Here is a 26314-nt window from a genome sequence, read left to right as displayed (position 1 = left end):
TTCTCCATTGTTCAAAATTATGTGTTTACAAATGGGGAGAGGGGAAACTTAAATGGAGATAAAGTATTTGCAAATTTGATGAGTTCTATTCACCGTCTACTGAGGAATCCCTACCTCAATAAAATACGTAATATGAGTCCCTTGTGTTTAGGGTTTGTGCCTTGTGCATAGGAGTGCGATAATGGTAGACAGGAATTAGTTACATGGGGTGAAAAATTAATAAAATAATTTTGCAGACACACTCAAAAACTGCCATGTGTGTGCAGAAAAGGTTCAGTTTCTAATTGTTTGAGGAAATAATAGACTTTCTATCAAAAACAAAAGGAGGAAAATCTGTGTAGCTGGAGTAAGGAAAGACAGGTGGCTTCACACTATGTAATAGTTAACATCTCCCTTACAGCTCTACTTTTTCTATGATTCTATATAGAAGAGTCCACTGAATGGTCTTCATGTGATATTAGGTGTTTTATAAACAGAACTTCCTTGTGGGGCCTTAGTATCTGAAAAGAAATGTACTGTTTCTTTAAATCCATAATAGGAAGATAGTTGGAAAGGAGGCTGCAGAAGCTTCTACAGAAAGTCTCTGTAAGGAAGTGCAGGGAAGAGTGAAGTGTAGCCTGTGGTGGCATGTTGGGCTATGGTTGCCAACCCTCCAGGATTGCCCTGGAGTCTCCAGGAATTAAAATTAATCTTTCATTAAAGATTGTGTCATCTGATGAAACCTCCAGGAATATGTCTAACCGAAATTGGCAACCCTAATGGTGATGAACTGTTCTCCATGTCCACTGAAGGTAGGACAAACAATAATAAGCTTAACCTGCAGCAAGGAGATTTAGGTTAGATACTAGGACAAACTTTCTATCAGGGTAGTAAACCTCTGGAATAAGCTTCCAAGAGAGATTGTGGAATCCCAATAATTGGAGGTTTTTAAGAACAGGTTGGACAAACACCTCTATCAGGGTGGCTCTAGGCTGACTTGGTCCTGCCTCAGCACAGGGGGCTGCAGGAATGAAAGATTAATCTTTAATTAAAGTGTCATATGATGAAACCTCCAGGAATACATCCAACCAAAATTGGCAATCCTAATCACCATCCTCTTTACAACAACCTTAACATATCTGAAGACTTATCAGGCTCCCCACCACCACCACCACCCAGTCTTCTTTGTCGACACTAAACATGCCTACTTTTTTTAACCCTTCCTTGGGACAGGTTTTCTGAAACTTTTAATCATTTTTGTTGTTCTCCTCTGGACACTCTCCCCGATTTATCCATATTGTTCCTAAAGTGTGGCACCCAGAACTGGACACAGTACTCCATCTGAGGCCTTACCAGTGCTAAGTAGAACATAACAATTACCTCCTGAATCTTACATACAACACTCTTGTTAATACAACCCAGAATATTAGCCTTTTTCACACCTGCATCACATTGCTGACTCATTCAATGTGATCCACTATAACCCCTAGACCCTTCTTACTATTCTTTCTTTGGCATCCGGATAGCTTACAGTTTTGCCTCTAATAGTGTCTCCCTGAGAAGCCACCAGCTTTTCTGAACTCCATTGTGCATTAGATTTTCTTTCCATGGGACTTTACCTACTAGTTCTCTGAGACCTGGTCTACACTAGAAAATTAAGTCTGCTTAACTACGTCGCTCAGAGTGTGAAAAATCCACACCTGTGAGTGGCATCGTTAACCAGACCTATCTTCCAGCATAGACAGCACCAGGCTGACAAAAAAATTCTTCCGTCAACCTAGCTACCGCCTCTGAGGGGGGTCGATTACCTCTGCCAACAGGAGACGTCCCTCCCATCGGCTAGTATCTACGGATTCTACGCCAAAGCACTGTGCCACTGTAGTGTTTTAAGTATATACATACCCCGAGTTTGTTATAGTCTGCTTTTCCAAAATCCCCTGTCCTCATTCTGCAGCTCTCATTCCTTCCTTTCCTTAGAATCATGAAATCTTTTCATTTTCACGTTCACTCAAATTGCTTTCTATCTTCAGATTCACAACCAATTCCTCCCTGTTGGTCAGAATCAAGCCAGAAATGGCTGTCCTCCTGGTTACTTTCTCCACTTTCTTTAAAAATAAAAAATAAATAAAAAAAATTGTTCTTAATATATTCCAAAAATTTATTGGAAATTTTGTGTTTTGCCATATTACTTTTCCAACAGAAGTATACATAAGATTAAAGCAGTCGGCCTGACTGAGCCCCAAGACAGTTAAAGTCAATGATGATTGTATTGGAAGGAAACGAATTGGACCTAAAGAGTTTTAATCAAATGTTGCACTTATTTTTGTGGATTATTCTGGATCCTAATAATGCCACTGTATAAATCCCTGGTATGCCTACACCTTGAATGCTGTGTTCCATTCTGTTTTCTCTATCTCAAAATAGGATATAGGAGAACTGGAAAAAGATTCAAAGCAAGGCAACAAAGATGATCAAGAGTATAGAACCGATTCCACATGAGGAGAGACTACAAAGATTAGGGCTGTTCCACTTAGAAAAAGAGATGACTAAAGGGGATATGATAGAGGCCTATACCAGGGGTTGGCAACGTTTGGCACGTGGCTCGCCAGGGTGTTATCCTACAAGGTACTGAGCCCCTTCAACTTTCCTTGGTGATCTATCAGTACCTGAACTTGGCAGGCTTCCCCATCTACGTCATCAGTTCATTGAGGCCTTAACTGAATGGTATATAATTAGGGGATTGTTTGGGGGTTCAGCTACTTGTACGGCAAGGAATATCTAAAGGCGGGAGTCAGAGACCAAGAGCCATTGAGCAAGGTACTGCATATTTTGTTGGTGGGGTGTGTATGTGTAATTTGTATTAAGTTTCTGTAGCAGATAAACACCTGTTGTCTCAGCAGTTATCAACTAAATAAATCAAGTTTGTCCTGTTTATGGTCTCCATTAGGGGTCAATGACATACTTACAAGTCAGTATATGATAAACTATATTCCATCTCCTTAGGTACATGCTCTATTCTTGATGAGTGTCAATTTGACTCACTTTAAGAATTAAATCTAGAGTATTGTGTTGCTGATTCCTCACAGCATGTAAGGAAAAAGATGTGTACTTTTAATAAATCTCAGTTCTTGCAAAATATAAGTGCTGCCCAAGTCATTCAGTCGGTAGTATGCAAATGCTTCCCAATGATCCAAGGTGAGTACAGGAGTCTCTAATCAGTAGCATCCTCCCAGGTCTACCCCTCGAGGAAATAGTCGAAGCACTTAACAACTAAGCAGAACAGAAGAAAGGAAAACTTACCTTTAGAAAGTTTTCAAATCCTTTGACTACCATCTTAATGAACAGAAAAACAGTTGCAAAGGAGAAAGTTACTAGTTTAATGTCTTAAGATTATACTCTAAAGAGTGACTCACGTCATCATGGGCTACTGGTCACTATATTTCTCATCGAGGGAGCACTCCTTGGGGTGAGTCATTTAATGTGCTAAGAGTGCTCAAATCCAGTGTTTCCTCTCAATAAGGCTCCCGAGGAACACCTCCACGGCATCAAACCACAGATCAAAAATTCAGTAATTGGACATATCACCACATACTCTATGTTCACTGTCTTCTTTCTTTGTCAATTCATTTTCACCTTATTTGATTTGAGCTTTTATATGCCTCATCACTATTTACTCACTTCCAGTACACAAACGGAGCAAGGCCTGTGGTCTCTACTTGCATAACTTAGATTCTCCACATGGGTTCTTTTTTGCCGGACTTCCCCAGGACCTTGTACTATTTACCTATGCCAAACATCTGTTCTTATCTTTCCTTCTCCCCTGTGATCCGCCATCTCTTCTGCTCTCATGTTCTTCTCCCCTTGCTTTAAAACCATTTACAGTTCATTACTGTTTGATTTCCCACTCCCTCCACATTCTTGCCCCCAATCACTGAAACTTGTATCTCTTCTCTCATTCAGCCTCATACCTATGTGTCTCTCCTCTCACACTCCACACTGAACAGTGACCTACTCAGCTTGCTTTTAATTCATGCTGCTCTGTGCTCTGAAGTATTCACCCACCCAGCTCTGCTTTCCCCCTTTGGGAGTGGTTGTCTTCCATCCTCCCAGCTCCCAATTCTCTCTTTCACTCTTTCCAGTACACTACCCGCCTCCTTAGAACCCTCCTGCTCTTCTCCACTTCAGATGGTCAGGAAAATGCCCACTTCAACTTTTGTTTTTCCATTCCTTATATTCTTTTCTAAATAAATTTAATTAGGACACTTATCTATCACTGAGTTTTCTTTAGTATCTATCACCATTTTACTTAAGTCCTTGGATTCTTTATTGTATGGATTTTTAAATACTTTTGCTGTGCAGTGTCACTAACTATTCTTGCCTTTCCCTAAAATTTTGCCCATTGATATGAAAGTCATCCCATGTTTCAGTTTTCCCCATTAGCTCAGTCACCCATTAGGCTGTTACTAGTTCTTCTTTCTAGAATTCCCATGCAGTTTACAAGCCAGTATATATACTTGGGTCATTAATATGCTGTTTACTTCAAAAAAAATTCTGCCTTACTTTGCAAGATGCATGCCAAATGTGCGTTAGGCAGTAACTTTCCCCTTCTTACATGTTTTAAACCCAGTTTAAAAGAAGGCCTGCCCATTTTAAACTCAAGGTTGGCTTCCGTAACCTTTCCATTTACAGAAGAGACCATCTAATTCAACCTCTCTTCTCAACGCAAAAAGCATTCCACTTCTTCGTATATCCAAAAATCTTCCTCTGCACTATTGGAACATTCATCTGTTGGTCTCCCATACTGGTCTTTTCCTTTCTTTGTTTGTGGTTGAAACTAGAAGTATCCAAGATTGCTTGCATTGACTCTGGAGATCTAGGAGAACAGAACCTAAGACCTTTAGTATTACACAAAAAGAACAGGAGTACTTGTGGCACCCAGAGGCCAACAAATTTATTGCAGCATAAGCTTTTGTGGGCTAAAACCCACTTCATTGGATGCATGCAGTGGAAAATACAGTAGGTATACACACACACACACACACACACACACACACAAACAAACCCAGGAACCTATCCTTGCAACAAAGCCCGTTGCCAACTCTGCCCACATATCAATTCAAGGGACACCATCATAGGACCTAACTACATCAGCCACACCATCCCGGGCTCATTCACATGCACATCTACCAATGTGATATATGCCATCATGTGCCAGCAATGCCCCTCTGCCATGTACATTGGCCAAACCAGACAGTCTCTATGTAAAAGAATAAATGGACACAAATCAGAAGTCAAGAATTATAACATTCAAAAACCAGTTGGAGAACACTTCAATCTCCCTAGTCAGTCACTTGATTACAGACCTAAAAGTCGCAATATTACAACAAAAAAACTTCAAAAACAGACTCCGAGAGATTGCTGAATTGGAATTCATTTGCAAACTTGACACCATTAAATTAGGCTTGAATAAAGACTGGGAGTGGATGGGTCATTACACAAAGTAAAACTATTTCCCCATGTTCATTCACCCCACTGTTCCTCACACCTTCTTGTCAACTGCTGGAAATGGGCCATTTTGATTACCACTACAAAAAGCCACACCCCTCCCCTTCTCTCCTGCTGGTAATAGCTCACCTTAATTGATCATTCTCCTTACAGTGTGTATGGTAACACCCATTGTTTCATGTTCTCTGTGTGTATTATATACATCTTCCTACTGTATTTTCCACTGCATGAATCCGACGAAGTGGGTTTTAGCCCATGAAAGCTTATGCTCAAATAAATTTGTTAGTCTCTAAGGTGCCACAAGTACTCCTGTTCTTTTCGCGGATACAGACTAACACGGCTGCTACTCTGAAACTTAGTATTACACAGTAATCAACCCACGTTATTTGTTCCCAATATTATTTGGGTAATGATTAGAAGATATTAGCATTTAACATATGCTGCCTATGCAGGATGCTAGGGCAAAGCATAGCACCTGAGATGTCTCAGAGTAGGTTCTTTAACAGTAAAGTTAGTTTACATTAAGATATTACACAGTAAAATTAATTTTGCCTGGACATTCCATACTTAATGTATCTTGGGTTCATATGCTACTTATATATTAGCATTCCCGAATTCAAGACCTATGCAATAGTAGGTACAGTACAATAGGGATTTACAAGTTACAAGCCTTAACTTTAAACTACATTGCTTTTGCCAGTTTCTCAACTGTAAAGATTTTTTTTTTAAATTGAAAACAGTTTTAAAATAGTAAAAAACTTAGCACTTCAAACACTTTTTATTCTCAATGCCTTCCTAAAATTAAGTTAGTTCTGTTATCAGATATTTGAAGTCTACTTGTTCTGTATGTTGTGGATGTATTTAAGATATGTAACATGGATCTTTAAAGACTGATCTTTTGCTTATCTTTGTGGTCAAGTTCAGAACTCCACATTTCTCCCTGTAACACTTGATGACAAGTATCTAATACAGTGCCCTGCACCAGCCTGTGCAAGTTTCTTTCTAAGCAATAAATTTAATTTAATAATCTTTGTTTTCCCTAGCATTACACAGATTTTGAGAAAGAAACAAAGTTTGACTAACTTGGATTACCTGCTGTTTAACCTTTCTTTGTTCAAGTGGATAGTAGAGTCTGTATGTTCAAATAAGATTCAATTTTTACTGGAATGCTCTTAATTCCAGGGAATAGAGTTGGAGGCAAGGAAGTCTTTGAGTTCCTATATATCCAACACAGTCTCTTATCAGGAAAGTCCCAACCCCCTTTGTTCTAACAATGCTAGGCCAGTATACTAATCCTTACTGCTAAACATCTTCATGCCTTTTCCCATGCTACCCCATGCTCAGAATAGCCCACAAATTCTAAGCTGCAAAGCCACTCTCCTCTCCCCTCCACCCACTGCAATCTTTCCATAAGGATTCACTTCTTCCATACTGCCAGTGAGACAATAGCTATTTAACAGAATTCCTTCCCTTTCCTGCTGATTTGTTACCACCACTTGTTGCATCTTATCTAAAATTAGACTGCAAGCTCTTCAGGGCAGGGATAATCTCTTTGTTGGTACTGTAAAGTGCCAAAACACTTGTGTGCAATAATATATGAAAATAGTAATCAAGCCCTGCTCTAGATGATGTGAGAGGTAGGGCAGGAGATGAGGCAGAAAAGTATCCATTTTAACAAGAAACCCTCTGCTTTCCCCTCCACTGCAATACAACTATCTCCTCTCTCATTGCCTTATCTATTCCAAACCTTCAAGTCGCATCTTAACACCTTTCCCCTTTGCCAGTGCATGTTAAGATCAACATGAGAAATAATCACAAAGTCTTCACATCACTAAATGTATATCACATGCTGCCCACTGTCTTGTATTTTATTCATTCTGTAAAGAGTTCAGGGATACAGTACATAACAGGACTATACAAAATGAACTTGTAATCCCAGCACCAGGAGTTAACAGATTTCTTATTTGTGTCCAGCTTGGGTGCCCATAATTCAAGAAGGACATTGATAAACTGAAGTGAGCTCAGAGAAGAGCCAGGAGAATGATTAAAGGATTAGAAAAAAAATGCCTTTTAGTGATTGAGCTCTTTGAGTCTCTCTGTTCAATTTAACAAAGGGAAGGCTCAGGGATGACTTGATTCCGGTCTACAAGTACCTACATGAAGAACAAATATTTAATAATATGCTTTTCAATCAATCTAGAAAGGTCTAACATGATCCAGTAGCTGAAAGTTGAAGCTAGACAAATTCACACTGGAAATAAGCCATAGGTTTTTAAATGGAAAGAGTAATTAGTCATTGGAACAATTTACCAAGTGATGGATTCTCTATCACTGGCAATTTTTATATCAAGATTGCATGTTTTTCTAAAAGCTCTGCTCTAGGAATTATTTTGGGGAAAGTTCTCTGGTCTGTGCCATACAGGAGTTCAAGGTAGACCACAATAGTCCCTTCCGGGCTTAGAATCTATGAATGATCTTGTTTTGGAGTTTTGCTACTTCAGCTCAGAACTCCTTGGAAGTTCTTATACACAAGCAAGTCATTCCTTTAAATGGGCTAAGAGTTTCAATGAAAGCTGCTGCCATGTCTGCCAGACATATGCCTGCAAAAGTGTTTATACTAAGCAATTAGAGACCACACAAATGATCTTCCTTGAGCCTTTCAACATTACTTAGATCCCGATTACATTAAAGGCTGACTGGGGAAAACAATTTCAAAAGACTGCAACACTCCAGAGAGGAATTGATTTACCAAACATTATTTCAAAGCTCAGGACTTGTCCAGATGACTACAATAAGCTTTAGTGTTCTAAATCCAGTACTTGGAATCCATCAGTGTTGAAGCAGTGAGTGGAAGATACAGTTTCAAATACAAATGTCTTGAGAACAGTTACTGGAAATGTTAATAAACTCTTTCCGACAAGTATTAAAAGAATGCTGTCTTTGTGATGGGGATATAGGGTAAGTAGCAGTTCTTTCTCTAGAAGTTTGGGTGCTACATTGTAAGAGTAGCCACCGTTGCAAATAAGTGAAAACAGAGTAATACATATACATAAAAGAGTAGAAATACTGACTAGGCCCAGGGTGTAAGAAGCCTATGTCTCTCTCACTCCTCCAGAGAGTTAGGCCATGTGACTGTCACCTTACGAGTAGTTGTGGCTATATATTCACACATGGAACTTTAAATTATAGGAATAAAATCTGCTCCAGTATTTCTCACAACAATGCAGGTGTTTATTTTAGTTTACCTCGCATCAAATATTTGTGTTAAACTGAAAACTGCATTTCTATACTGTCAGATACAGCATATATCACATCTTTACATTAGCTGTATTAATGTTTGGCAGGAGACTTTTACAGTTCTATGCATCACAAGAAGACAGACCATACATTTGCACAGGTATTTTTATTTTCTCCGACAGTGCTTATGGATTGTAATTTAAAATATTCTGAAAGCACAGACTGTATCAATATCACATACTTTACATCACAATTCAATAACAATGTTAATATCTGTGTATCTACTAAATACAGAGAACAAAATGGCATAAATGTTTACACTATCTTCCTTTGTAAACAAGATCTTTATGAACAATGGTAAATGAAATTAATGCAATCATCTTATGAAAGAGGAATGACCCTTTTCTTTAAATAAATGACTCTGTTTATAAATACTCTCATTCTCTCAATATACATTTACAGACTTGATTGATTAAAAGCAGTAATACCTACACTTTTCTTTAAAAGAAAATGTCAAGAGATGGACCACCATGGGGAAAATTCACCTAAGTAAAGGGAGTAAGAAGCAAGCATAGGATTAACAGAGTTAAAAGTATCATTGTACTTCAACCTCACTTCTGTTTGTTTACACGAACACTATCAGAGGATTGTCAGGATAAGGAAAGGTTTACTTGAAGTCCAGCAAATTGCAATCAATCTTGTAGTACACATATGGGTAGTACTCCTGTTGACTGAGGTTTAAGCCTGGAATATCCATAGTTGCCTGTGAAACAAGGTTTGTATGTTTTGTTTTGTTTTTAAATTACTATACATTTTACAATATAATTTGTCAGTGTCCCATTCAGGAGATTACATGACATAGTCAAACATTAGTCATGCCGGACCTCAAAAACTTTAAAAAAAAAAATATCAAAAAGCTATTTGAATTTTAAACTTTGGGTTATGTTTTGTCTGGTAATGTAAACGTAAGGGAAGAAAAGGATAATGTGCCATCAGGCTTCCCAAAATGGATTAAGGTGGATAGAGAAAAACATCAGAGGGGTAGCCGTGTTAGTCTGAATCTGTAAAAAGCAACAGAGGGTCCTGTGGCACCTTTAAGACTAACAGAAGTATTGGGAGCATAAGCTTTCTTGGGTAAGAACCTCACTTCTTCAGATGCATCTTACCCACGAAAGCTTATGCTCCCAATACTTCTGTTAGTCTTAAAGGTGCCACCCTCTGTTGCTTTTTAGAGAAAAACCATGTTCCTTTAAAAAATATTGGTAGGTTAGCATAAGCAATACATGCCATATTTCATATGAAATGACATTTGGCTTTGTTACCATAGCATCACTATACGGAGCAAAAATGTAGTTATTTGTTTCTTTTTCCCAATTTCATACAATCTTCAGCAAAATCACATGCATTGCTGCTACTCCTCTACAATACTTTGTATTAAAGGATTTTCCTTAACATAGAAACATTTAAGTAATGCAGTATTGTCTGACTATTTTCAAGTGTAGAAATCTAAAGAAGAAACTGAAAAATCAGTGTAAATGAAATTTAGATTTGTTTATTTACATCCCTATTTCATTCAACTTTTGTATTTAATATTTCTGCAAATTTAAAAATTGTACTGAAGGAAAGTTTAGCTGATTCCAAAGTCTGAAAATTAGTCTGCAGGCTTAAATATAATTTTCCATTCCCTATTAATGATCAACGTTGACTTCTTACATTAAAAGAATTTTTGAAACATTTTCATGACTATTTGGCTGGACTCTACATTTCACCTGCATTTTGCTCTCAAGACATTGGTTTGTTTTAATGTCAACTGCTCATGAACGGTAACGGCTATGGACACTGAAGTTTTATCTAGACACAGAACAAATACAGTATTGGCAGCAGCAGTGCAAGCTTCCCTTGCACTGAGGGCTTCTAGAGGTGGAAAGGATAATTCTGACTTCATGTCCATTTACTCTTTCGCATCTCTACTGAAACGGCCAAGTAAAGTATGCTTTGCTTGTTTTTAATAAACAGAAGCAATCCCTCAGACTGGAGATGGCAAATACTATCGCCTGTATTATTTGTGCTTAAAAGTTATGAAATGCCTAGAGATTAATTCTAAACTAAGTTTAAACTTGACTGAAGGCATTTGTTCTCAACCCATTTGACTTAAAGTTCTATTTTCTTCTTACTCTATGTCCACCATGGTACATTGGCCATGGAAAGGTGCTTTAAAAATTGTACAGTGTATGTTGGACCCCCAGCAGTCCCCAAGAACATAGAAACAGCTCTTCAGGTGACTTGGTTGTAAATGGAGTACTTCCTCCTTTGCAAAAATCCATGCAGAAGGCATTTGGAGAACTTCACTGAATTAATGCCAGTAAGATTAAATGGCCTCTGCACTGGAGGAGAGCAATGAGGAACGGTTGTACTTAATGGAAAGGGCGAGCTTTAAAAAAAATAAAAATAAAAAAGAGCTCCTGAAACATGTTTTGTGACCTGCCCCAAAGACAATCCATAGAGCATATTTCTTGTTAAACAGCATCCAGAAAAGCCTAGAAGCCTGCATCTCTTTCTCATGGAGCAATTCCTTTTAGAGGATTAACACTGTACAGTGAGGCAGACCATTCCCACTGGGTTTTAAGAAAAGACTAATCAATGTAGGGTTGAATATGGGTGGCATCTGGACACCATAAATACTAGTTATAAAAATTACACAAGTTACTTACATCAATGATAGATGCTGCACTGCTATCAAGGTGTTTGTATAAATCATTCAAAACCTCTCTCAGTTTCTTCATTGTTTTCTTATTGGGTTGAAGGAGCATTGCCTGGAAATTAACTGGCAAACCATACCTGAGGGAGCAAGCAGAAAGCCGTGACAGATGCTAATGAGATTTTTTTAAAGTGGCATCAGAGTTTATTCATTCTTACCTCAGACAGTGCTACACCACTTTTTAGAGAGAAGAGACCTTGCTAAAGGTTTCTGGTTCCTGAGAACCAAATATCTGCTTATTTTTTAATTTTGGGAAGACCATATTGTTATTACTGTTTCATGATATTGAGAACCTTGGAAAAGAATTTTATTTCATGTTAAATAAGAAGAGAAATTAATATTTAGACACCTGTTTTTTTATTCCTTCCATGGTCAATACTGAACTCCCATATTCTTCTTACCAAGCTTCATCCCCTACTTTATTTTATTTTTTTTAAGTTTGAAGACTTCAATTAGCTTACTTCTAATTCTTGGGGTAGCAACAAAGTAAATTTCAACATAGGTTGAAAGATCTCATCTGTGTGATTGTGTGGAAAGGCTAGCCCCCCTTCTTGTCAATCCCTTCTCAAAGCCACCTTTTAACTTCTCTAGGTGAATATTCATTTTCATTCTAGTGTCTCATCTTACTTTCCTTACCCACATTGTCTCCCAAAGTAACAAGTCTGCATAGTTGTGGGATGGGCTAGCTGTGGAAGAGACATATAAAATTAACTTATGATTCTATTACCAATCCCTGCCATCCTTTCAACACTGCTCCTTCATTTACCTCATTTTATTCTTTACATTGTTCTGTTACTACAAATGTAGTATCAAGAAGCTTTCAGTAACTATCCAATTTAGAAAGCTGCAAACTTCAATTGAGAACCAGATGTTCCTACTCTAACAATCCACTTTCTTTGCAGAATTCATCCAGTTATTTTAATCAACTTATTAGCTATACTTCTTGTTCACTTATGAACAAGAGAAAAGCAGAGTATGAGAAAATAGTAAAGCCCCATGCTGGGGAAAAAATAAATCTAGTGGTTACTACTATGAGGAGTCTTGGGTTGCTTTGTATGCCTCAAAGCCTGAACAATTTTGAATTAAACTGTGTTTACCTAATAATATGACTGAGTGGTTTGTCTTCTCTGTGTATCCTGAATAGATCACTTTATTTATTGCTGGCATTTCTAAGTCTAGAAAGTTTTCTTCTACAAGCCATTCAATTAAAGCAAACCATTAACAGCCAGTGAGCACCTCTTGTTCGAATATACAGAGAGCCCAAGATGCTTAAAGGAGTAGGGCAAGAGCACCTCCAAGAACACTACAGAATGAGTTGAGCCAGATGGTGCATGGATTAAGATCCTCAGTTATCTACATGTAGCTCCAGATAGGTTTTTTTAAAACCTAGGAAAAACAGTGCAACTCAGCTCCAAATCGGTTTACCTTAGAACAGATTCAACAAAAACTCGTAATGCCTTCACATGAATCCATGCAATAAATGCTTCACTGAAATTCACTTTCAGCCATCGAACCAGAGGTCCCTGTTAGGGATTGAGTGGGGAGGAAAGAGGGGAGAAGAGACAGGAAGTTATTCACAAGCCTCAATAAAGATTCAGCCTTATTAAAAATTGTTTAAACAGATACTCAGGGTTAAAAGTGGTATTAATACATACACAGAAAATGTATGGATGGAGGAGTAGGCGCTGGACAGGTAACTCCAAAATGTTTTAGTATAGAGGAAGTACAGTAGGGATCTCATATGAAAACTGCACTTGGGTTGACTGAGACTACACTGAACTTTAAGAACAGCCAAATAACTATTAGTGAAGTTCATAATCACTCTGCTACTGTGCTTTTAGCCCATAGAAATCTATTAACTCTGAAAATTAGAACAACAATCCTGGGACATGCCTCATCTGCTTTGCTCCACTCCAACGGTATGAAGCAGCCCTAAACACAGGAAACCATACTGTTAAAATCTTTTGCATAGGGAGATCCCTGGATAGGACAGAGTCCCCACAGAGAATCAATGTCACTCCGCTTAGCTGCTGGTATAGGGGATATGGACAGGGCTCTCTTGTGCACTGGGAATGCCTAGGGCCATAATGGCCCCTTAAGTCTGCTGGCAGCAGGCACAGGTTAGATCGGGGATACTGAGACCTCAGTGGTTCAGGAGCCAAATTAGCAATCAACATTACTCAAAAGAGAAACAGTAGTATGCGTTCAGTGTTTAATTTACTATAGCACTATATATTCATATTTAAAGAGTAATATATATATATTATTCTCACAGCAAAATAATTGACCACGTATTATCATTTTATCAACTACAATTGATTAACAGTAAAAGCATTCTGACTGGTTAATAACTTAGATCAAGTAAAAATTAAAATCATACAGTGTTTTAATACGTGCTGCAAAGATCCACAGGAGACACATTAAAGAGCCACGTGGGGCTCTCAAGCCTCAGTCTGCGTATCACTGGGTTAGACTGACCTATTACAGAGCAGCCCCAAGATCAGGGGATCACAGAGAGCACCACTTCAACCCCCATCCTCATTTACTTTAGCCAGAGCTAAGGATCTGGCTGGGTATATTGTACCACTGAAGGAGGACAACTTAATGTGTGGGTTGTTTTTTCCCCCCCCCCCTACTTAAAAGGAGAGAACTGAGTTTTAGCTTTTTGCTTGGACACCACAGTCTTTCTAAATGAATGTTTTTGGACTAGAGACAGTTGTATGTTTTATAAAAAAAGACTCTGTAATGCTATGAGCTACCATCTGTAATGTTTTCAGGCAGGCTACAATGCCTTCAACTGGTGTTCATAGCCAGGACCCACCATATTTCAAGCATGAGTGTAATGGAAACAACTTACATATTATCAAAATCCTTTTGGGACTAAGTTACCATTTGGATGAGTTTATTCAACATCAAAAAGACATTCAACAGTTTACATGCAAATGAAGCATACCCTTACCTCAAGGATTATCATCTCTGAGCATTATGTCTCAAACCAAAAGCAGATGTAACAGAGAAAAAACTCTTGTTGTGAGCTTCGTGGTCTGAGGATGATTGCAGTAGTGACCATTTCATACTTAAAATGCTCAGCTATAGTAATTTCTGTCCAAAATAATATTTAGTTTATACCAACTTACAAACTGTTTCTTTTTGTCAGTAGATAGCCTGTTCATTTCTTCTTTGTCTGCTTTCATCTCTTCTTCATTATACTGGAAATCACGGACCATAAACCTACATTTGGAGAGGAACAAAAACCACTGCAAGTGGCTGTGTAGAGTACTCTTATATAGGAAATCGATCTGAAGAAGTGACCTTACTTGTATTCCCTGGCTTTGTGTCTGAAGTCATCCACTGCCTTCCTGAACAAGGTGACATTACACAGATAACTATCTTGGTCCTCAGAAAGAACACTGTGTAAAGGGGGGATAAAAAAAAAAAAAAGTGTTACAATTTTCAGGTTAAGAACCTTTACGGGGCTGAAGCATCACAATCAAAAATCTGTGGTCACTCAGAACTGGTAAGATCAATTTAGTTGCTTATGAATGGTTCTAGAACAACCCTTCCGCACCCAGAATACTTAATTTCCAGAGTTTAATTACATTAGAGAAGAGTAATTGAAGCTCACACACTTGCCTTTGTCATCCTTGAGCAAGAGAGGAACTGTTTACATTTCACATTCACATGCTTTCTGGAGTAAAACTGTTAGCTGTGCTAAACTGGATATTTCTCCAATTTAAAGCCATATTTTATTGGAAGTGAACTTGAGCTGATTTCATTTTGATGTTTGCAGTGAGGAGAGTTTTCAGCAGTTGCATTTATTTTGGCATCTTTCAGGTGAAAGGAAATGGGTGCAAGTACAGAGGGACAAGAGTTGAGGACGTAGCAGTGAACGAAGAGTAGGTGATTGGGTGGCATGGAGCTGTGTCAGCCATCTTGGAAAGGGTGCTCTAAAGGAGTCCAGCTAACATCCCAATACAATGTGTCTTTCTTCACAAAAGTTAATCTTTCTAAAAGCCCAAATGCTAAAATGTCTGGAGCGAACAGCTAGAGCGATCTAGCCTGTTCCCCACTGCCAGGAAATCTGTCACTCAACCCACCTGATTTACACCACCCACCCATCCCCAACTCTAAGAGCAAAGTGTGCAAGAATATGCCTAATTATCAAAATAATGGACTAGGAAACTACTGAAAAATGATGCCTCAAATAGGAAATGGGGAATTTTACCTCAGTAATTATAATGCTCTTAACACTTGGAACACACGATTTGCCTAGCCATCTCCCTTGCCACATTCAAATCCCTCTAAAAAAATCCTCACTTCCATCTACAAGTAATAAGGGGCAGAAATAGTAACAAAACTGAAAGGACTGGAAGTTAGGCATCAAGACTGCATGCACTCGAGTTACCACATTATATTATTGTTGCCCTTGTTCTCTCCCCCACCACTTCCCTCACATTTGTCTTTGCAAACATTTGTTGTGTTAAATTTACATCATAAGCTCTTGAAGGAAAGGATCATGTTTTTTAAAAAGTATTTACCACATATCTAGGCGCTCTTAAAAAAATCCAGTGTTGCTTAATATGGCTTGCAGACAAAGGAAAATGCATTGCCATGCCCCCTTCCTGCAGAATTTTTTTTTAAAGTAGTAAAGATCACTGGATTTCCCCCAGCCAATCCTCCAGCATGTTCCCAAATATTCTCCCCAACAACAAACAACAACAACAAAATCAACCCAACACCCACACACTCCACTCACATCCAGGATTTGCACTCAAGGATCCATCCTGTTTCTCTGCACCACCCCCAAAACACTACACAATAGTCACCTCCACACCATCACATAGAGTACCCTCTGCCTCCTCTCACACATTTTTTCTAGGTAATGTGCTGACCTCCATGGTTATAGAGTGCCAAAACACACATTACTCATCTCCACACAATACAACACATCTCCATCCTATCTCCTGCCCAGAACCATCTGCATCCCCAATTCTTCATCCTGCATCAGGTTTCTAATGATCTAGCCCTTCTAGTAAGGGCAACACAGTCACCCTGTGGTAGGTTTGGTTTTTTTTAAATAAGACACTGGGGCCCAGGACTAACACAGCACATCTGGCCAAGTTTAATTTTCCTGCTTATATTCTTCAGTCCATGCCTTATAAACACTGGGACTGACTGACACCTTTGTGAACTATAGAATTTAGAGAGAATCTTAACGTTTAGAATATTGTATTTGGAGTTAAATTCAGATGAACTTTTTAAGAAGAACGTAGGTAATGACTTTATAATCAATTACTAATCAGCAATTAAAACCCAATTAAAAATAAAAGGTCAGAAAGATTTAGGGTTAAGAGGTACTCTTCTATGAGAGGGATAGCCGTGTTAGCCTGGATCTGTAAAAAGCGACAAAGAGTCCTGTGGTACCTTATAGACTAACAGAAGTACTGGAGCATAAGCTTTCGTGGGTGAAGACGCATGACAGAGGTACTCTTGTGCGTGACTAAAACCCAATTCAAGCAAATCGAAGATTTACTTCTGAAAAGCTGAATCATAAAAAAGCCACTTACTTGCTGGATCGTGGAACTACCATCTCCGATAACGTTTCATATTGCTTAACCCAGTCATTGTAATTTGACCTACAGAATAAATAGGTTATAATTCAAGTTTAGCGCTACAATAATAAAACCATGGTAAAAATCCAATGGGTCACAAGAGGCAGGCAGAGAACACCTAAATATTAAGATACCCACAGGAGTATTTGAAAATTGTTTCTTCCTCTTGCTAGTCAAGTTTCCCTCCTATTGTTGGAGGCAGAGCCGGCTCTAGGATTTTTGCCGCCCCAAGCAAAAACAATTTTGGCTGCCCCCCCTCGTTTTTTCTTACCCCACCCCTGGCCCCGCCTCAACTCCGCCCCTTCCCCAAATCCCCAGCCCTGCCTCCTCCCCCCAGGCTCTCAAGCCTAGGAGAGAGGGAGGGGGAGAAGCGGCGCACGCGCCGTGGCCACTCAGAGTCTCCTCTGAAATAAAACCTCTCAAACCTGGGAGGGAGGGTGAGCAGGGGCACGCGAATCAGCTGTTTCGCACGCCATGGCGCGCAGCGGCAGCAGCAGTGGAGATGAGCTAGGGCGGGCGGGGCACATTTTTAGGGGCGGCATTCTGGCACCGGCCATGCCGCCCCTAAAAAATGTGCCGCCCCAAGCACCAGCTTGTTTTGCTGGTGCCTAGAGCCGGCCCTCGTTGGAGGACATCAGAAAGTATATGAAATAGGGAATTTGGTTCGCTGTCCTATTTTTCAGGGCACCAAATATTGCAAAGAAAACACTCTTAAATGAGAACTCAGAGAAATTAAGGAGAAATAGTATCTGATCTTAAAACATATTTTTAAGTTCACATGTATTGTATGAGGTGGGCCTTTTTTTTTTAAGTGAAAGGCAAAGTTTTTCTTAAATCAGGCACAGCTACACAATGAAGTTAATAATTACATGTTTAACACCTCTCAGAGGATCTCCAAATGTTTGACAGACATTGATCAATGAAATCTCTGAACACTCCCATGAGATATTTAAACCCCTTTTAGGAGTTGGATAAATCTAAGTACAGAGATAAAGAACCAGCTTTTCAGAGACATTATGCACCCCAGTACTCAAAATTAATACGATAGATTTGTAAGTATTTTACTCCTGTTTACAGGAATGGAACCCATCCCTACACAACCTGCCTAAAATCAAAACAAGTCAAATGCAGAAGGAAAAATACAATCCATGAGTCTTTACTTTCACTCCCTTACTACTGCCACTGGAATAGATAATATTGCCTTTCCTATGGTGTTACGCTTAATTCTTACTGAATAGTGAACTACTGTTCAGTAATGTTGTGCATATATATTGTAAATTAGAAGCCCACCATCTACTCGCCGCCCCAAATGGATAGCCTGGTGACGTAAAGGCAGCACAACAAAATGCCTGGAGTTTACTCAGTTTTTGATTCAAGAAATATTCAGTCTGCTATTTTCCACCCTGTTCGCTCTAAAAAAATATTATTTGGGTTTCTAGGTTAGCACTTTTTGGCAGGGGGCAGATTTTCAATTTGAAGCTAATACTTCAAAAGTTATCTATACAGTACTCAGCATGTACCTGACAATTCCTCTTGATCCTCATGCCAGTCAGAGAATTCATTTAGAAGACTTAGTGAGATTACAAGACTACTGAAAGGAATATTCTTTAAATTGCTAGAGGTTGTACACGATTCTAAAGGCAATGCTCAAGCTCTTTGAAAAGGTGGGATAAAGAAGCTAAATAGAACCATAATGTATTAAAATTAATGTATTAAAAAAAAGTTTAAGTTAAGTGGTACGAGTGAATACTGAAATTACCAGGCAAATCAGTGACTAGTTCTTTTAGGAAAATTAGGAAAGAAATCCTGGCTTTCATCCAGTATTTTGCTTGGATTTTATTATTTTATATGGACAACTTTTGTAACATTAACAAGGGGCATCACCTTTCCATACAAAACATTAAGGGCATAATTCCAAATTTTCTCCAATGGGATTTGTGGATAGTGCGCACGCCCTATGATAAAGCCGTAAGATAGCAACAGTGAGAAAATATCCACACACAGGCTTGTTATGCCATGGGTGAGCATCTAAAAGTTTGGGCTACATTGTTTTCAGTCTCAAAATTGTCTAAAAGCCATACTATAAACAGTCCTTTCCTACCTCTAACAAAACATATTGTATAACTTACATTTTCGCTTGCATTTTGATTATATTTTTATTCTGTATTTGGTACCAGGAGATTACTTACTTTGGTACAACCACCACCAATGTAATTAAGTATTCTGAATCAAGTACAAAGTCCTCTTTCTTTACGATATCAGCCAGACTTCTAGTTAGCAAGCTTCCCCTGTAGAGGAACAAAAACTGCTATAGTAAGTGTATAGTTCAAATCTTAAACTTGGTCTGGATAACTTCTAGTGTTTGGTTAATAACATTTTAGAAAGTACTTCACTTAAGAACTAATTACTAGTATAAAGAGTGCATTTACAAAAACTTCAGTTACAGAAAGAGTAGTAAGACAAGAGTTATCAGTGGTTCCACTGTCACTACTATAGCCTATGTGGCATGGCAGCAGCTGAGGCTTCTGACCCATCCATGTGTGGGGTGTGGGGGTTTGCAATAAAAGTTGCTAAGTCAATCATGTGTTTTTAAGTCCCATTTTAAAAAATGACTTAAGAGGCAAAAGTACAATTGACTTTCAGTGAAACTTAGGAGCCTAAATCACTTCTGAAAAATGTATCCTTAGGGTTTGTATGTAGCCCATAGCCACTGGGCATACCCTCCCATAGTGCATGCCTCCACACTGGAAACACCATAGTCTGGTTATGTTAAGTACCTTTCACACACTCAGGCGAAGGACAGAATGTTACCCTCAGTTATTTAAAGTTATTCCAACTCCTTATTTTCATTAAGTTTCATCTTTACCCATCTAAGACATTGTGTCTACATTGCTTAACTAATCTGGGTTTTTGGGGACAAGTCACCTGTTACCGTTTGTACTTGAGGAATATATCAAGTTCAATATTAATTGGTTTCTTCAGATAGTAATAATAAAAGGAGAAACTTCCTCAAGAGAAGTTTAGGTAGATATTTAAATTATAAGGAAACCAACAGCAACAGAATCACGTTATTAGTAGCGTTACTCAAGTAGAATACGGTTTGTGTATGAAGTAAAAATCGCTATTTTAGGCCTGTTCACCCCAGTAAACAAGCTAAGTGTTATGACACACCAGAATTCTGAAACATAGGCACCTCTAAAATCTACCAAGCCAAAATGTAGTATATTCACATTACCAACACTTTGCAGTTAAACTGCCATTTTTTTGTGCTCCATTAGCAAGGTCTAAGATCACTTACGCATTCTTTCTTTCCAAGTTCTGAAGGTTGCCTTTCAGATTGTTATATGCTGATGCTCTTGATTTTAAGTCATTGTCAATCTGGGTTACTCCCTTTAAAAAAACAAGATTCAAAAATCAAATTGTTCACTTTAAGTCTCATAAAAGGGTAAATTTAGCAAACAAATTATTTTTAAATTGCCTCTAAGAAGAAGTTAGAGATTATTTGTAAGCAGAAATTTGACAAAACTGGAAAAACAAAGCACTGAACAAGTTGTATTGCTACACGATTCTAAAACTGGGAACAAACACATTGCAAACACCTTTAAGAAAATCCAGTGAGTAATGTAGACTGGAACTTGCTGTTTATGAACCACAAGTTCTATGCTGACATGCTGTTTGTTTTCAGAAGTGTCATGAAGAGATGCATATTTTACTCACCTCCCCCTTACCAAATAATATTTCATCTGTATTTTCATGTCAACTATCTTTACAAGATATTTACATTTATTCCAGAAACTTTCAGAGACCCCACAATCTAAACTGTTCATCCATTTTGCTTTGTGCTTCTATAATGCATTACATGTTTAAAAACACTATACAAAATATAGTCACAGAAACAGTTTAACACAACTCTTCTGCCATAACACTCATCCATTTAAGTGGAACTGACCAACTGCCAGTAGTGAATAGACTACTTTCTAACACATGATCTTCGCTTGTATCATAAAAAAAGTGAATTGTGACCATATTTCATCCCCTTCCCAATACATCCCTGTATATTCTTCTATCCACTAATGGCAGTTTAAACATGTTGCCCTGTATTAATATTAGATCCTCCAAGTTTAGTTTCCAGACTTCAAAAGGAGTAGATTTTAAAGCAGGCTCTCTCTTCACTACTACACATCAAGCTATTTACTAAGTACACTTTTAACTTCCTCCCTCTTGACCTCGATTTCTAAACATATTATTCCTTCTATCAAGCCATTTCTTGGCCAAAGGATGTCACGGAGACCAAGAATTTAGTATGATTCAAAAAGGGAATGGACATTTACATGGATATCCAGACTTACACTAGTTAACAACAGTATTTTAGGAAGCAATATAGAACTTCATGCTTCAGGGTTTAAGCTAGTGTGTGTCAAGAAGAGACATGAATGTGGGCAGATTACACGACTTCTGCCTACTGCATGGTTTCTTATACCTTCCTCTGAAGTATATGGCACTGGACACTGACAAGATACTAGACTAGATGCACTGGGTCTAAATCCAGTATGAAAATTCCTATGTTCCAATTCTAAATATTGTCGTGTTTATACTACACCAGTGTTTTAAACTAAGCAATTTCCTAATTGTACATTTTGAAGGGAAAATGTAGCAAAGTTTGCATCAGAAAGTCACTTGCCAATTTCATTTAGGAAGTTTCAGTCCTGTTTTATATCTTGGCATAACAACAAGCTATCTCTGCTGCAGGTCTGTAGCAGTTTGTTATAACTAAAAAGGGGGGAGGGGAGGAAGGCCTGTTTCAGCATGTTTTATGAGAGTTTTCTTCATTTAGTAAAGAGTGCCATGGGATATTCTGGCTTGTGCTGAAATTGCACTGGGCCACGTCCAATGTAATTATTGCTGGTTAAAAATCAAAGCATTTCAAAATTAAAAATCATACAGCCTGACTTATTTCATTAGCTACAGATAATTGGGTATGTCTTAACTCCTTTTTCTTTCCTCCAAGACTATTTTGTCCCCTTATTCGTTCACTGTTTTGGGTCTGATTATTCCCAATTACATTAGCCTAGGTGCTAGTTTCAAATATAAGGCATCTTTGGCATTACAGACAGATTCTCTGCCCAACTCAGGGCCATCTTGTTATAAGGTTCTATTAAGGATTTATGTCTGTAACTAGAAGTCTAGTCTCTCAGAATTGCCAACTTCCTCCATGGCTACTCAAGCCAAGTATACCTTGTACCTCACCTTTAAGGTTTAGAAAGTCATTGTGGACCTTTAATGATCTTTTGAGCTTTTTGTCAAAGAGATGGTAAAATAGATATTCCTTTATCACATGGAATTTAGGAAGGCTCTACATGTTGGCTGCCTGTTAAGCATATGGATTTAAAAATGTTTAGTTCTACAAGTGCCTAAAAAGACTTAGTACAGTGTACCTCTCTAGTCTTATAATTAAACCCAAAACCTTCCTGTACTGCTTCTATCTCAAGTATCTAGGTACATATACATTACACAATAATATATGAATGCCTCATTAATAGGTAGTGCCTTTATTTGGGCCTATGTTGTTGCCGGAGGGTTTTTCTGTTCTGATCCAAGGCACTGGAACATCCTACCAGCAGCCAAGAGAACAAATAAAAAAAAAATCACCGATTCTATATACATTTTAAAAACACAATGGAATAACTCTTAAGTGCTATGTCTTTATTTGCATGGTGGTTGAAACAGTACATAGCATAAAAAAATCTGCTTGTGGTCTTAATCCAACAACTTTCTCTTAAGGTCTGAGACTGAAAACTGAAACCCCAGAAGCCTTTCATTTAATATGGTATGGTTACCAACTTGATTTTAAGAGGACAGCATTACATAAGCCATAAAAATCTGAAAAAGTAGAGGTGGGAAGTTGGTTTGCTTTTTAACAGCTCATGAGAAGTGGTATCTGCAGTTACTAGAGACCTTTGAGCAACATGGCCTTTAAACATAGACCTGCTAAAAACATTCCAAAAACACTTCACTTGGCAGAGCTAATACATTTACATTACCATTCAGAGAGAAAAATATTTTACATTAAATGCCCTTCTTATAGAAGCATTTTTAACAGCTAGAAACCGATGTGACCTTTGCTTAGGAAGACAGCCATTAACTATGATCAGCCAAGGATGTTAACGTATTTGGCATTTTTCCTAGATCTGCTGGGTTTTCTAGACATAAACCTTCTCTCCTCCACTCCACAAATCCTTTCCTGTGATTTCATGAGGGAACAATACTATACAGCTAATTGTGCATCATTTAAGAAAAACTGACAGAAGAAGGAAGAAAAAACTCAAATGGATGGTGAGATTGACTTTGGCTCAAGACAGCTTAAATTCATTTAAGAGCTCTTCCTAACCTCTCTCAAAAACTGAAATAGTTTTGACACAACCAGTTGTCTGTTTAGACAAGGCCTAACACAAAAACATCACAGGTGTGCAGCTGTTCAGTAACAAGGAACATCAACAGTTGCATGGCAAAGCATTCATACTATCACCAGCTATTTTATATGATGCTTTTCATAGCCATAGATTTTACAAGCAATAACTAATCTGATACTTAGACTACAGCCCACCAAGAATTTACAAAAATGACTGTCTATTTTGCTTCCAGTTAAATTTAAAATATTACTGTATTACCAAAGTGGCAGAAATATCCAATAACTACAAACATCATTGTCCTTCTAAGCTACGATTCTTAAATTAGATAAAAATGTATTTTTAAGTTTCTCAGAAAGCAAGTCCCAAGACCCACTGCATTGTAACTGGTGGGTAATTAACACACAATGCCAGTGAAACAATGTCACAGAATAATGGTCTTCCACTGCCGCAAAAAGGCAGAGGTTAACTCCTGATACTGTCAAAAGAAAACACTGATTTTATAATAGTTCTATTAAAGGGGTTCTTTCTATAAAAAAGGTAGAAAATGTAGACTTAACCACTTTAAATGACAGCTGTGGGCACAGTAGAGTGGTATCCTGTCACTGACGTTCATGTGCTGTATTCTGAATGGATCACAGAACAGAACTTTTGAATGCCAAGGCTAGTTAGTTTGATAAGCACACTAATAGTGGCAATCTTCTGGCATGTGTGGTTATAGTTAGATTTCACTGGCATTCAATAAAGAGTAGTGGAAACGGCTGTTGTCACAAGGTAATCATTTTAGCTAAACTAAGGAGGGAAGGGGAGCTTGTAACCATCTGACAACTGAAACTACATGCTCAAGTCTCTTCAGTATTTCCAGCAACCCCCTTACACCATGCTTTTCACTTCCTGAAACACTCCTCCTCAGCTGGCCGCAGCCCTTCCAAGTTATTTAGACTCAGATTTGCTCAATATCAGAATCAAATTCAGGAGTGCAGGAACTAAGGATGCTCTGGGTGCGCAGCAGCCCCTGGCTTGACACGGTTTCCATCATATACAGGATTTACAGTTTTGTTCAATGACTTTCAGCACCCCCACTATAAAAATTGTTCCAACGCCACTGCTGCTAACATATCTATACCACTGTCATCACCATGGTATGAGAGCGATTGTTATTTAGCAACTACATTAACCAAAAATGGATTTGTATATAAATAATTAGGAACTACAATAAGCTATGAATACCATTCCATTCTTGAATATCAAGTCAGTGATGTCTGAGCAATGGGCCCTCACATTAATATAAAGATTATAGAATATCAGGGTTGGAAGGGACCTCAGGAGGTCATCTAGTCCAACCCCCTGCTCAAAGCAGGGCCAATTCCCAACTAAATCATCCCAGCCAGGGCTTTGTCAAGCCGGGCCTTAAAAACCTCCAAGGAAGGAGATTCCACCACCTCCCTAGGTAACGCATTCCAGTGCTTCATCACCCTGCTAGTGAAATAGTGTTTCCTAATATCCAACCTAGACCTCCCCCACTGCAACTTGAGACCATTGCTCCTTGTTCTGTCATCTGCCACCACTGAGAACAGCCGAGCTCCATCCTCTTTGGAACCCCCCTTCAGATAGTTGAAAGCAGCTATCAAACCCCCTCCCCACCCCATCATTCTTCTCTTCTGGAGACTAAACAATCCCAGTTCCCTCAGCCTCTCCTCATAAGTCATGTGCTCCAGACCTTTAATCATTTTTGTTGCCCTCCGCTGGACTCTTTCCAATTTTTCCACATCCTTCTTGTAGTGTGGGGCCCAAAACTGGACATAATACTCCAGATGAGGCCTCACCAATGTCGAATAAAGGGGAATGATCAGGTTCCTCGATCTGCTGGCAATGCCCCTACTTATATAGCCCAAAATGCCATTAGCCTTCTTGGCAACAAGAGCACACTGTTGACTAATATCCAGCTTCTCGTCCACTGTGACCCCTAGGTCCTTTTCTGCAGAACTGCTACCTAGCCATTCGGTCCCTAGTCTGTAGCAGTGCATAGGATTCTTCCGTCCTAAGTGCAGGACTCTGCACTTGTCCTTGTTGAACCTCTTCAGGTTTTTTTTGGCCCAATCCTCTAATTTGTCTAGGTCCCTCTGTATCTGATCCCTACCCTCCAGTGTATCTACCACACCTCCCAGTTTAGTGTCATCTGCAAACTTGCTGAGAGTGCAGTCCACACCATCCTCCAGATCATTAATAAAGATATTAAACAAAACCAGCCCCAGGACCGACCCTTGGGGCACTCCGCTTGAAACCAGCTGCCAACTAGACATGGAGCCATTGATCACTACCCGTTGAGCCCGATGATCTAGCCAGCTTTCTATCCACCTTACAGTCCATTCATCCAGCCCATACTTCTTTAGCTTGGCGGCAAGAATACTGTAAGAGACCGTATCAAAAGCTTTGCTAAAGTCAAGGAATAACACATCCACTGCTTTCCCCTCATCCACAGAGCCAGTTATCTCATCATAGAAGGCAATTAAGTTAGTCAGGCATGACTTCCCCTTGGTGAATCCATGCTGACTATTCCTGATCACTTTCCTCTCCTCTAAGTGTTTCATAATTGATTCCTTGAGGACCTGCTCCATGATTTTTCCAGGGACTGAGGTGAGGCTGACTGGCCTGTAATTCCCCGGATCCTCCTCCTTCCCTTTTTTAAAGATAGGCACTACATTAGCCTTTTTCCAGTCATCCCCAGATCTCCCCAGATCGCCATGAGTTTTCAAAGATGATGGTCAATGGCTCCGCAATCACATTTGCCAACTCCTTTAGCACCCTTGGATGCA

The 26314-nt window shown here is 38.8% G+C and overlaps 1 protein-coding gene across 4 annotated transcripts in view; it reads right to left on the bottom strand.

Moving 5' to 3' along the window:
- Nucleotides 1-8872: 8872 nt before the first annotated feature.
- Nucleotides 8873-26314, bottom strand: part of ATP6V1C1 (ATPase H+ transporting V1 subunit C1) — a 42118-nt gene continuing 24676 nt past the window's right edge. For all 4 annotated transcript variants that reach the window (XM_005306029.4, XM_042845156.2, XM_065582245.1 and 1 more), the window contains 8 exons: nt 20390-20481; nt 19281-19379; nt 17047-17115; nt 14797-14889; nt 14617-14710; nt 12905-13002; nt 11433-11559; nt 8873-9484 (listed from right to left, as the gene is read on the bottom strand). In XM_005306029.4, the coding sequence (XP_005306086.1) occupies nt 9389-9484; nt 11433-11559; nt 12905-13002; nt 14617-14710; nt 14797-14889; nt 17047-17115; nt 19281-19379; nt 20390-20481 (768 nt within the window). In that variant the 3' untranslated portion in view covers nt 8873-9388. The remainder of the gene's footprint in view (nt 9485-11432; nt 11560-12904; nt 13003-14616; nt 14711-14796; nt 14890-17046; nt 17116-19280; nt 19380-20389; nt 20482-26314) is intronic.

The sequence above is a fragment of the Chrysemys picta genome, chromosome 2, assembly GCF_011386835.1.
Source record: "Chrysemys picta bellii isolate R12L10 chromosome 2, ASM1138683v2, whole genome shotgun sequence".
Taxonomy (NCBI): domain Eukaryota; kingdom Metazoa; phylum Chordata; order Testudines; family Emydidae; genus Chrysemys; species Chrysemys picta.
Note: the sequence above shows the minus strand (reverse complement) of the source record. Positions and strands in the feature narration are given on the sequence as shown.